General features: G+C 26.3%; 1 protein-coding gene across 2 annotated transcripts in view; it reads left to right on the plus strand.

Moving 5' to 3' along the window:
* The window catches only part of LOC101241823 (uncharacterized), a 130,481-nt gene that overhangs the window by 100,746 nt on the left and 15,956 nt on the right, over window positions 1-13,779 (plus strand). For both annotated transcript variants that reach the window (XM_065803668.1, XM_065803669.1), the window contains 4 exons: window positions 115-457; window positions 1,889-2,040; window positions 2,899-3,107; window positions 10,349-10,428. In XM_065803668.1, the coding sequence (XP_065659740.1) occupies window positions 115-457; window positions 1,889-2,040; window positions 2,899-3,107; window positions 10,349-10,428 (784 nt within the window). The remainder of the gene's footprint in view (window positions 1-114; window positions 458-1,888; window positions 2,041-2,898; window positions 3,108-10,348; window positions 10,429-13,779) is intronic.

Genomic DNA, 13,779 nt, shown 5'->3' on the forward strand with positions numbered 1-13,779 from the left:
AGTATTATGTGTGCAATATTTTGTAAATATTGCTGCTCATAATATTGTCGCAAAAAATTGTACCTAACTTTGTTATTTGTGGTGTGAAGTACAAGTTTTTTTGTTATTATTTAGAAAACAGATTTAATAACTTAGACACAATGTTAAAAGAAGAAAGTCAACAAAGCAATGCAAACATTTCAAATGAATCTAGTGGTTCAGATATCGAGAATGTTTTATTGTTACCTCATTCCTTTAATGCCAGTAAAAAAAAGGTTTATAGAGGAAGTTTTGGTAAACTAAATATTTTTTATAAAAATTTGAAAGACAGTCAAAATGAAAAAGCTTATGAATTGACGCGAACTCAATCACTTTATACTATAAAGAAAAATTTAAACACTAATGATTTGGAAGAAAGTTTAATGAAGTTGCGATTTTCCGAAACCCAACTAAACAACCGATCTGAAGGAATAATTAGGTTTGTTCTAATACCTTTTTAGACATGTTTTTTATTATTTATTTTTTTTTGGTTTTAACTATTATTTTTTTATTTTATTTTTTCACAATGAATCACTCATTTTCATTTTATACCTTTATATTTAAACTTTATCTTTACTCGTCGGTACACTACATGAGGTTTAATAAAGTTTCTAGTAATTATTTTTTAATTGTTTTACTGAAAATTAAATAGAAAAAAAAAATTACAACAAAAAGAAAATTTTAAATTTAAAAATTAGATTAAAAAGCAAAAAAAAAAAGTTTTGAAATCAAGAGGAGGTCATTACAGTCAAGGAATCAACTAATTTTTTTGTTTTTAGTTTTTTTATTTGCAACTCTCTCCACCCTAAACATGAACTCTAAACAGTAAAACATTAACTTAGTCAAACAAGGAGCACTTAACTTTGTTACTCAAGAAACACTTGTTTCTCTTAACTTAACTTGTTTCTCTCTGCTACTGCACAGAGAAACAAGTTAAGTGCTTCCAGAGGTGTAGGGATAGTCATAGGGTTTTTATAATTTTTTAGCTCTTTGTCTTAAAGGTTCTTCTTTCCCTAAATTAAACAAGGTTCTTAACCTATAGGTTTCAGTAAGTGCTAGTATCTTCAATTCCAAGATTGGTATCTAAAATTAAAGATTTACTCAGAATGATAATCTGATTCTTTATTCCAGAATTAAACTTGATGTTACTAGTTCTTGAAAAAAATTTATGTGCAACAGAATTTTAATTGAAACTTAGTTAAGCATACATATTTAAAAAGTTTGAAATAATTTTTTAACATTGAAATTCTAATATAGGTCCATTTTTTCAAAAATTAAATAATAACAGTTTTATTGAAAATTATTTTTATCAAAACTGGTTATTACCTTCAGCTGTTCCCAAAAAAATTTAATGTAAAATACTTTTTTTATGTGTAATATATGTGTGTGTAATATATGTAGTATATATTTATATGTGTATGTAATATATGTAATATATATTTATATTTGTATGTAATATATGGAATATATATTTATATGTGTATGTAATATATGGAATATATATTTTTATGTGTATATAATATATAATGTTTAGAAACATGTTTAACTTCTGAAATATTAAATTTCTCATGCTTTATATGATAAGTGTTGGCAGAGTAGAAAAAAACTTACATATTAAAAGTTTTATAATTATCATTTATAATTGTTCTTATAAAAAATGAGATTTGAATCAGAAAGAAATTGTACATAGAAATAAAGATAATAAAACAATTTTATAGAATTATAGAACTTTTGATATTAATAATTTGTTATTTATGAATTGATAAACTTATATAAGCATCACCTTTTAATATAATTTTTAATATTAATTTTTTTTTTTTTTAGTCACTTATTTGTTATTAATTACTTTAAAAGTTTTTTAAATTTTTAGAAAGCAGATATCTTCTATGTTTGATCAACTAATTGAAGAAAATCATGAGGATATTAAGTCTGATCATTCAAGTGGTATTTTTTACCCAGACAATGATACAAGCACACTTATTAAAAAAAATGAAATTTTGGCAGAGAAGCTCAGTATTCCAGGTAATTTTACCAGGAGACAGTGATTCAAAGAAAAGTCTATTAAATTTCTATTTTAAATAATTTTCTAGTTCTTTACAAGAAACCATAATTAAATTTCCTTTATTTTTTACAATATTTAAAAATATTGTCAACATATATTTTATTCTAATAAAAATCTCTGATTTGAGTTTCAGAGTTTGAATCGCCCAAAAAATTACTTGAAATATTTTCCCTCAAAATTTTCCTAAAAATTTTTTATTTTTTAAAATTTCTGCAAGAAAACAGATAATTTTCTAATGTTGATAACTTTGCAATATGGTATAAAGTATTCAACCAGTATTCAAATCAAAAGTTACTGAGCAACCAGTATTCAAATCAAAAGTTACTAAGAAATTGATCAAGTGTTAAAAATTCAAAAATAATTTGTATATATAGCAATATAGATTCTACAAATTATATATATCTATATAGATTCCAAAAATTGTATATAGCTATATAGATTCTACAAATTATATAAATCAAGAAAGACCTAACTTGACATGAGTACTGTGTTTAATCTTGATATGTGATATGAACTATGTGTTATTTTTGGTTAATGTTATTGAAAAGTGTTGGTTTAAAATTATTAAAAACTATGATGTCCTGCTTGTTTAAGTTCTTTAAATGCATACTATGTTATCTAAACTTTTGAAAGTTTGACTAAACATTAAATGTAAAAAATATACTATGTCATGTAAACTTTTGAAAGTTTGGCTAAACATTAAATGTAAAAAATATACTATGTCATGTAAACTTTTATTATTAAACATTAAATGTAAAAAATTTAGGTTCTAAATGAATTGGTAAGAATATAAAAAAAATTTTTAAACTTTTTTATAGAAATTCATGAATATGATCCCTGTACACGTTGGACTCTACCTCATATGTTTGTTTATGTGGGTTACCTATGTTGCTTTTCTATTAGTTTATTTTCAATATTGGTTACAATTGTCTATGGACAATATTTCGGAAATGATCTGGCATTAAAATGGCTAAAAATGCTTATCTTTGGAATTATTGGAGATTTTTTTCTTGTTTTTCCATTTGTGGTATGATAAGAGTTTTTTTTTTTTTTGTTTTTTTTATTTGTTTATGTTTGTGATATTGTTTACGTTAAGGGCAATATATGTTTTAAAACTGTTTATGATTTTCAGTTTTTTTTTTTTAATTTTATGTTTTTTTTAGTTGTTTTTAATAATAGCTATCAATGGTGTGGATAATGCTTATAAACATTCATAACATTATAACATTGTTATTTAGAATTGTTATAAGTTATATAGAAGTTAAATAGACTACTTTTGAAATATATTTTTTAATACCTCAACCCTTTGACTCTGAAGTACAAACTACATTTATGTTATTAAGCTTAAACTTCTTTCTTATGAAACCAGTACTTAAACTTCTTTTTTATGAAGCCAGGTTATATATTGTCCCACTATATTAAAACTTTCGCACTGCACTGCAGTTCAATTAAAATTGTCCGATAATGTAATAATATCAGGGCTTGAAATAGCATAAAAAAAACTTGTGGCATTTTTGTCAATTAATATCAATGTACATTTTATAAAAATAATTTCAAGGTAAACAAACATAAGGTTTACAAATATAATAAACTAATCTTAAGTAAACACTTGATATGACATCAATGTCATATCTAACATATCAAACGTTTTCACAAAAATACAACTAGCAGAGTAACAATAGTTTTTTTTGTTTGTTTTTTGTTTGTTATTCACCTCCTTAAGGCCGAGAAGGCCAATACAGACAAGGAGGCTACTTATTTGTGGTGTAACCCTCTCTCAACTCTATAACTCCGAAACATGAACCTTGACAAACATGGCTGCTGCACGGAGAAATGAGTTGAGCGCGGTACTACCAGGGATGTGGCAGGGATCAAACTCGGAACCTCTCGCTTATGAAGCGAGCGCTCTACCACTACACCGCTACCACATAGTTTATTTTGCGTTTACGTGTTTATTATATATATAGAAATATATATTTCTGCATAAATAATATTTCATAGAGTATCTATAAATATAAATTTATATAAGCTAACTGTGCATTAAATAGTATATAATGGTGCGCAATAGCAGCCAGAGCTTTGCCTGTCAAATAAAGCCTTAAATTCATAGACTGATTTTGATGTTTTAATATCATTTGACTCCACTCCTTAACAATTCTTTTTTTTAAAAGAATTATGTCAAATGACTGAGTTTTTGACAATCTCTTGCACAAAATTTCCTCTAATATTTCCTATTAATGGTGAGTTCCACTCTACTTTTTCTAAATCATTTTCTAGCTTAAATGTTTGGATCAGATTTCGTCAATTTCTTCTTATTTCCAGCGTTGTTAGATTAAGTCTATTTGTTCGCTCTTCATACAAAAGATTACTAATAAGAGCTCTATAAAAAAAATTACGCCGACGTATTGTCAACTTCTTTGTTTTTTAGTCTCTGAAAACTGACATCTAGATTGTAGCTTGGAAAATAATTGCATTTATGTCACATTAGGTGATTTAGATAAAACTAACATCTTTGTTACATTCTCTAAAAGAAACAGTAATAAAGATGTCGGTTTCATGACAGACTCTATAAAGTTATCATCATCAACTAATAATACTAGCTCACAAAAGCTATTGGTTCTCAAATGGAAATACATTACATGCATTGTGCAACTTTCGTAGCTCTTTGCTGAACTTGTTCAATTTCAAGATATCTCCTTCTAGATGTGGTCTCCATGTAGACATAGCAAATTCTAGATGCAGGCGGATATAAATGGTATATAGCCTTTTCCATATGTGCTTCTTTCTTAATTGAAAAGTATGCTTCAAAACCCCAAGTATACTATTTGCTTTTGCTACTATTTAATTTATATGTGCAAGATTTTTTAGGTCTTTGGATATACTAACTCCTATATCTCGTATTTTTTTGGTTTTTTTAACTTTGAAAATACACCCATTAGTGTTTGTGATTAAGTATTCATGATTTGGGTTATTTTTACCTATATATATAACCATGCACTTATTGTTATTTAGTTCCATAAGCCACATGTTGCACAAATTTGAAATTTTGTTAATACTATCCTAAAGGTCTAGCGAATCCTTTAAATGTGTGTTTGGTTTCATAGGTTTTATTAAGTCAGTATCATTAACATAAATAAAACATCTAGTTTCGAGTTCTCTCAGTAAGTCGTTTATGTATAATACAAATAGAGTTAGTCCAAGAACAGATCCATGTGGTACACCACTTGTTACATTCACCCAATCCAACACATTGTGACCCATAGCTACCCTTTACCTCCTATTCGTTAGAAAAGCTAGTTTCTAACAAATAGGAGCTGAAAAATTAGTTGCAATTGTAAAGAGTATGATTCTGTGCACATTTTTAAGATGTTAAGGCTGATTCCATCTCCACAAACCAATTTGAAAGGATTAAGTTTTGACAAATGGGGTTGCATTTCATCAATTGTGAAATTTATGTTTTCTATTGGTTTAATAACCAAATGAGATTCAAAGAAGGGCATGCGCTCAGATTTATCTTCTTGTATAAAAACTAATTTGAATTGTTTATTCAGTGTGTTAGCTTTATCTTTACCTCTTGTTGAAATAGTACCATTTTGATTGTATAACGCATTAATTTTGTTAGATTTAGTTGCTTGTCTTTTGCTTATATATGAATACAGACGTTTAAGATTATTTTTATTGTTTGCCAAATCCATTTCATATTTCTGAACACATTTTTTTTTTTTTTAATTTTTAACTGGTCTTTTTACTGCCTTTTCTTTAGTTAATGATTTAGGCATCCATCCTAAAGCATTATTGCGATGCCATAACTTATTTTTTTTAATAATAATTTGTTTTACTTTGTAATTAATCCATTTATGTTTTTTGTTTATTTGACTTTTTTTATTAACATTTTTTATATGATTGATGCACCATTCTTATTCAATAACATTTTTCAATATTTTTATTATCAAACAAGAATGGCCAATTTGTTTCAGATATATCTTTATTCATATTTATATAGTCTCCATTTTAAAAGTCAAGTTTTTTACTTGTAAAATGTTTTTCATTGTTAGTACTTATCACATAATTATATTGAAGTATTTGGTGACCTTGATATGCATCACCTAATGGAGTTTATGTATTCGATTATGTGCTTGTTTTTGACTAAAATAACTGTTTATGTATTCGATTATGTGCTTGTTTTTGACCAAAATTAAATCAAGTAAGCTAGATGATTCCATGTTGGATTTCTGATACATTGGTGTACCTTTGTACTAGAGATTGTTTGTTTATTGTGTCTAAAAAATTGTTCTCCATGCTATTTATTTTTGAAATGATTTGTATTTCAGAGAACCAGTTCAGATTTGGATAATTAAAATCTCCTATTTTAAGTAAGGCATCACAGTGTCCTCTGTCAAATAAAGATTTTGAGTATATAATTGATTTATTTATTTCTTTTACAATTTGTAAGTCGTTATTTAGCAGTCTATAAAAACACCCAACCAACACAAATGTAGATCCTATTTTACATTGCCACCATATTTATTCTATGGTAAGTATCACATAATTATTTTCTTGCTTCTTTGTTGTCAATTTCGTATGCAGATATATCATTTCAAACATATATATCTACTCTGCTGCCGCGACTATCTCTATTGCGTTTGAACAAATTATAGTTTAATAAGTTAGAGCAAGAAGTTGAATGAAACTGTGTTTCCATTATACATATTAGTTGTGATTGGTATTGCTCAATCAACTACATAATAACCATATTGTCCAATACAATATTTGTAGTAATTATGTTAGGGCTTGAAATGCTAATATATATATATATATATTCAATATATATATATATATATATTAGTGTTATGACTTTTTGTGACCTCATGTTCCTGGCTCAAAAATTGAAAGATATTTGTACAAAAATAATGAAAAAAAACATTAATTCAATTTTCTTGTTGAAAAAGGTCACATACAAACCAAAAATTCAAAATTATATATATACACATATGGATAAAATTTCAAACAATTTTATGATCATTTTTTTTTAATTCTAATTTTTTTAATTGGAGAGTTATTATGGTTATTATGTAGTTTTTAAGCATTTAACAGTTTATTATTACATCATAACACAGATAAATATAAAATTACAAACTTAAATAACAATTCTACAAGTGCAAAAAGCTACTGTATATATTGAAAATTTTTTGAGTTTTCAGCTAATTAAAGCTTAAATTCAGATTATATAAAAAATTCAGATTATCAATTTAATAATTAAATTCAGATTTAATACTTTAATTCAAATTTAATACTTAAATTTAAATTCACTACTTATTTAATATAATACTTAATTCAGATTATATAAAAAGAATAAAGATTAAATTCTTAAATTCAGCTTAATTAAAGCTAAATTCAGCTTAATTAAATCATTTGCTTTGTTAGACAAAATAAGTCTAAGATAAAGGTTTTCTTTTCTTTTACATATGTCATAAAGATCTTGAAGACCCTTGTTTGCTAGTTCTACACACTGAATTGTTCTTGGAATTTTCAGTCTCGATGGTACCTGATTCCAAAACTTTTTTATTGAGTTTAACAATTTTTTGTAACCATGCAAGCTGCCATGCAAGCTGCCATGCAAGCTTCTGGTAATTATCTGCATTGTTCATTTGGTCAGTAAACCAATGGTCTGTCCATCTGTAAGAAATGAATCTACAAATGTTGATAAAGTGAGTCTCTTTACTCTGGTAAAAGAATAAATGCCAAAAGAGCTAGTATTGCTCAGGAATTCCATCTTGCATTATTTAATTTAGGTATTTTCTGAAACTTCACTTTAGGAAATACTCTAGATTCTTCAAAAAAGAGGAATATCCAAATTAAATTAAATAGAAATATCATATCATTAAGTCATCCTGCTGTTTCAGTTATCACTTCTTTATCATTCTTGAAATCCTTCCTGAGCTGTTTGTAGTTTTTTGTACAAGTTTCATAGTGGGTGACATGTTGTTTTCTCCAAGTTTTTCATCTATTATTACAAGAAGGACCCGGTCAAGAACATAATGTTGACAACTAATGAACTGTGGTTCTTTTCCAGATTCTTTTCAGTAAAATATCTTTGTAACTGACTAACAATCCCATTCTTTCTTCCAGTAATTACATTTATAATGTTCACTACAATCATCTTTATACTCTTCTATAAATATTAATTGAGAATAGAATATCACACTCTTCTATAAATTGTATTGATCGAAAATAGCTGTTAGCCTTTTAACAACAGCTTTTCTGGTGCTTGTAACTTAACTTCTCTTTGTTTATTTTTCAACACTAACACTTGATATTCTTAGTGACATTTATCATCAAAGTGTAGTGACTAGCTTTTTAAATGTAGTGTTTTCTTCATTTCTTCTTTAAGTTTAACAGCCTCTTTATTAGTTGATCTGAATATAACAGACTCTAAAGTCTGAATGTCTATCCTATGTCTATGTCTATCTTGAGATAACTGTTGACAAATGGTTGCTACTTTAATAGTTGATAACTTTAAAGATGTTACTAATTGCAGTTTTGGTTTTGCTGTAGTTCTTGCAGGTGTTTGTTTTCTTCTGAATCTTCAGACTCTTGATATTCCTAATATTCAGGCTTGGATTCAGAAGTTGACATTGTTGCTGTTGCCGGTACTGTTGTTGAAGTAGACTTTTTTTTTTTTTTTTTTTTTTTTTGTTATTTCACCTCCCCAAGGCCCAGAAGGCCACTACAGATAAGGAGGCTACTTAATTGTGGTTATAACCCTCTCTCAACACTATAACTCCGAAACACAAACCTTGACGAACAAGGCCGCTGCGCGGAGAAACAAGTTGAGCGCGGTGCTACCAGGGACGTGGTGGGGATCGAACTCGGAACCTAGACTTCATAGACAATTTCTTCTTTTGGATGGATGGATAGTTTTTGAACTAGCAACCTTCCCAGTTGTATATCCACCTGCCTATTGCTTTCAATGTGAAGATTGTACAATCATTTGTCCTCAATGCAGTCATTTTTTGTGACAAAAGCTTCATTCAATGGATTTTGTTTTACACATTTATTGTACGTCTTCAGCACTTGATCAATTAGGTAGTATATATTATCTGAATCTTGCTAATTTCCATAAACTTCTAGAAGAATTAAGAAAACTCTAGAGTGTTTCAGAGATCTCTAAAAACATCCAGAACATTCTAAAATATTCTTAAAACATCTAGAACATTCCAGAAAAAGTGTGTTTACGTCTATATAAGATATATGTATGTATGTATATATAAATATTTATGTATATATATAAAGATATGCAGTAAACTCTCGATATCTTAAACCCTCGATAACTTGAACTTCCGGTAAATTAAACTAATTTTGAATCCCCATTGAACCTTTATTTAAGGAATATGCTCCTGATAACTTGAACATTCTCTAACTCTAACTAATTTCTTGGTCCCTTGGAGGTTCGAAGGATACTGTATATACATAAAAATATATATAGAATTTAAGTTTATTAATTTAAAATAGTTTATTATGTTTTTTACTTTTAATGTATTTATTTCTTAATTTCAATAGAATGTTTCAACATTCAATATTTTAATAAAACATGTATTCTATATATTATTAAAACATATATTCTATATTTTAGTAAAACATATATTCTATATTTTAATAAAATCTTAAAAAACACAATATCAGGTTAAGATATAAGTAGGAATAAAAAAAAATTAAAATGAGAAAAAACTGGTTATAAAGATGAGAAAAGCAACTTGTGACTCGTAACTTGTGACTAGTTAATTTAACTTAATTTTGAATTTAAACTTGAATATTATCTAAACCATTTATTGTTTAATTATTTCTGTTTTTTTTATATAAATTAACGGTATACGTTTTCCTATAAAACTTCAATGTTATGTTTTTCTATAAAATCATACTACTTGAGTGATTAGGTTGATATTCAAAAACTGATTCCATTTACTATATGTATAAAATGAACAGTTATTACAATGTGTTTTTGTTTAAACAATTTTAATATTTGATTTTTTTTTTTACATTTTCTATGTCAAGAAAGGTGTTCCTTTTGTTTTTTAGTTGTTTTAGGTTTTGTTTTAAAATGTGTTTGTTGTTTTACCCCTCTCAACCTTTAACATGAACTCCTTAACAACTTTTTGAAACCTTGATAAACAATACTACTGCACCTAAAATCAATTAGTTTATTTTAAATTAATAATAAGGCATGAACCAGACTTTTTGATTAACAAAGTTTTTTTATATTGTTTTTAGTTGATTTTATTGACAGTAGTTGTTGCAATCATCAAACCGTTGGATCTTGATCAAATTGATCATTATGATTTTGTAGAATGGTATGCATTTTTAACAAATATAAATTAAGTAATTTATACATATATATATATATATATATATATATATATATATATATATATATATATATATATATATATATATATATAAAATTAAGTAAAAACACTTATCTATTTTTTCTTTAACAACTTGTTTTTCCATCAGTAGGTTCATCAAAAAGAATATGTGTGTGTGTGTGTGTGTGTGTGTATGTGTGTGATGTGTGTGTGTGTGTGTATGTGTGTGTGTGTGTGTGTGTGTAGAGGAGACTGGAGCTAGTTGCAATAGGGGTAAGTTGCAACAATATGTTTTAAAGAATGGTTTTTATATATTATTCCTAATTTTTTTTACATCATACAACTACAATTATTAGACGTCAGCTATAAAGAACTTACAGTAATAAATTAAAAATTTTAAAGGTTATTGATAATTTTGTTTTTTCAATATAAAATTCTAATTTTTGTTTTCAAAGTTTTTTGGATTCCACTGTAAACTTAGAGATTTATGGCCATAATAAAATAATGGTAAGTTTAAAAAATCTTTTTCAAATACAAAAAGATTAAAAAACTAGATTTATTTTGTGTAAATAATTATGTACATTGATTAGAGTGATCTTGATGCCAATGGGGTTTACTTTAAAAACATAAACGTTGATTACTTTAAAAACATAAATTTATTTTATGAATCATAAAATAAATTTATTTTTTTAAAGTAATCAACGTTTTTTTATCATTGATTTTTCTATCTCCTAATATTTCTACATCAATAACAAAAAACATTTAAGAAATCTAAATGTTAAATTGCAATGTAATTAATTCTTTTGTTTCTTTAATACTTGCTTTTTTTTTTTAATGAATGTTTATTGCATGGAAATTCTTTTTTTCTTGTTATAGATAACTCAGATTTAAGTTTGATTTTTGTTTGTTTTTATGAAATTTTATTTAACATTTGTTTTATTTTTTAACATTTAAATTTTTTTTAATTAAATTTTTATCCCGTTTTTATATTCTAAAATCAGAACTTAAATATTCTAAAACCTTCTCTTGCATTTTCTAAACAAATTATTTATAAACTTTAAAAAATAAAAAAAATAAACAATAAAATTTATTGTTTATTGACTAGGAGAATACTTTTTTTTTTCACTTTGGAGTTAAAATAGTCAATTAGTTTAAATAATAATCCTTCTTGTTTAATTTCTTCAGTCTCTGAAGTCTTTAAATACAATTATCAGTTTACTAAACAAGGCCTGACTTGTAAGTGAATTTTCTCATAATAAAAGTATTACAGCTCAATGAAATTACTGCTTTCCTTTAGTGTAATTATAAAATTTTTGTTATTTTTTGCTAAGTTTTATATTATATTTATCAATATTGGTTTAGTACATCACTTAGATCTGTTTTATAACCCCGATAAAAATTAAAAAAAAAAACAACCTATATGAGATAAATGCAGTTTTTTAAATTTTGTTGCAACTAGCCCCAGTCTAAAAAAAGAAACATTAAGATTTTGTTAAGTTTATTTAAATCTTAGATTAAAAACAAAAGAAAATATTGGTATAGTTTTTATTTATTTGCAAGAAAAGTTATATAAATCTTGCATCTTGGAGGACATATTAAAATATAGAATTGTATATATAGACATAATTTTAAATTGCTGCAACAAAAATAAACAACTAGTATTAAAAATATTCCCTAACATGCTTTTTTTGTTAGCTTGTTTATTGTTGTTTTTTGTTTTTTAATTTCTCAACCCCAGGCTCCAGAACTTTGTTGCAGTTGGAGATAACCAGAACACAACTTAATTCCTCTCTCGGCTGCGTCATTAGTCACTTTTAGAGTTTTGATAAACAGCTTCATTTTCAAATAATAGGCATTGTCGCCCCATTCTGAAGAAGGAATTTTAAGCCATTTTCCATCATCTATATGAGGAAAGTGGGCTAGAAGGCTACTCTTTTTATCTCTTTTTTCTTTTTCTTTTTTACCGAAAAACTACAAAACCTTGCTAAACTAGAGCTAGGCGCTATAATAAATTAATAAATCTACTTTGTTTTCTTTCATCCATACTTTGATTGTCTGAAATGTGTGCCTAGAGGCACATGTCTTGTTGAAATAGTTACCATTTTCTAAAATTAATTATCAATTCTACTGATAAAACTATGCCGATCTGTACCGTACAGTTCTGTTTAGGTGTTTCTTTTCTTGATTCAGCCTGTTTAAATGTTACATGCATCTACTCCATTAAATCTAAAGCAATATACCATCCCTCTCACTGTCACCTTGCAACCTGGCAATCTTAGTACAGCCAACCAATTACTATACTTTTTATATTTAAATCTTTTTAAAAAAAGTTTGGTTTTTCTATTTATTAGTTCAAAGGTACTTTCACCACTGAAATTTGCTTGCTTTCACTTTTCCAAAGACAGCTAATTCTCGCTTTACATCACCTTAATCTTGTGAGGCAATCTCTGGCCATCAGCATGGGTTTACTAACAACTTCATAAACACTAATCTTTTTTCTAAGTAAATTGTTTCTAACTATATTTAAGAAAGACATTTTTCATAATTTGTGTTGTTTTGGTAAGTTCACAATAACTTAACTTTTGATTGGCTATTAGTTAACAAAGTAGCTCTAAGCTTAAGTTTTTCTTTACGAAGCAAAATATATTTCGCATTTTTAACTTTTAAGTAGACAAATTTTATTAATAAAAATGTTATTAATATTATTGCATTTATTAATAGAAAATTAAAAAGATCTATTAAATGTTAGGCATGTACTGCATCTCCAACTGATGATAATTTACAATCTTTACTTGGTCAGAAAATAAGAGATGGTCTTCTTTGTCTATTAAAATATGTCATAGTAATTTGTCATAGTAATTTTTTTTTAATTTATCAAGCATAGTATTCCAGATCAAAAATTATATAGCTACAACTTTTTATGAAATTTAATCTTCAAAGTTAATTATATGTTCAAAATTTTAATCACATTCAGGAATTTCCAGTAGAAGATAATCATTTAGTTAAACTGATCATTTTGATTATTGAAGTTTATTTAGATGTCCGCTTATACCATGTCTAATCCTGTGCAACAAGTTATTTACAAGGAGCGCAAGTTTGAAACAAACTGATCAAACTTGTCTTGTTCAAAAGTTAGTAAATAATTGAGATAATATATTTAGATATCTAGATATTCACATCTATGTACCTCTTAATAATAAATTCATAAAACTTTGTATATAATCAGTTCTTGATTATAAAATACTGGGTATAACTTAACTTTAATACAATTTAGAAATTCACATAAAAAATTTTTACTTAATCTATGCCACTTTTTCAATGATAACATAGTTTCAT

This window comes from Hydra vulgaris, chromosome 08, assembly GCF_038396675.1.
Source record: "Hydra vulgaris chromosome 08, alternate assembly HydraT2T_AEP".
Lineage (NCBI taxonomy): Eukaryota > Metazoa > Cnidaria > Hydrozoa > Anthoathecata > Hydridae > Hydra > Hydra vulgaris.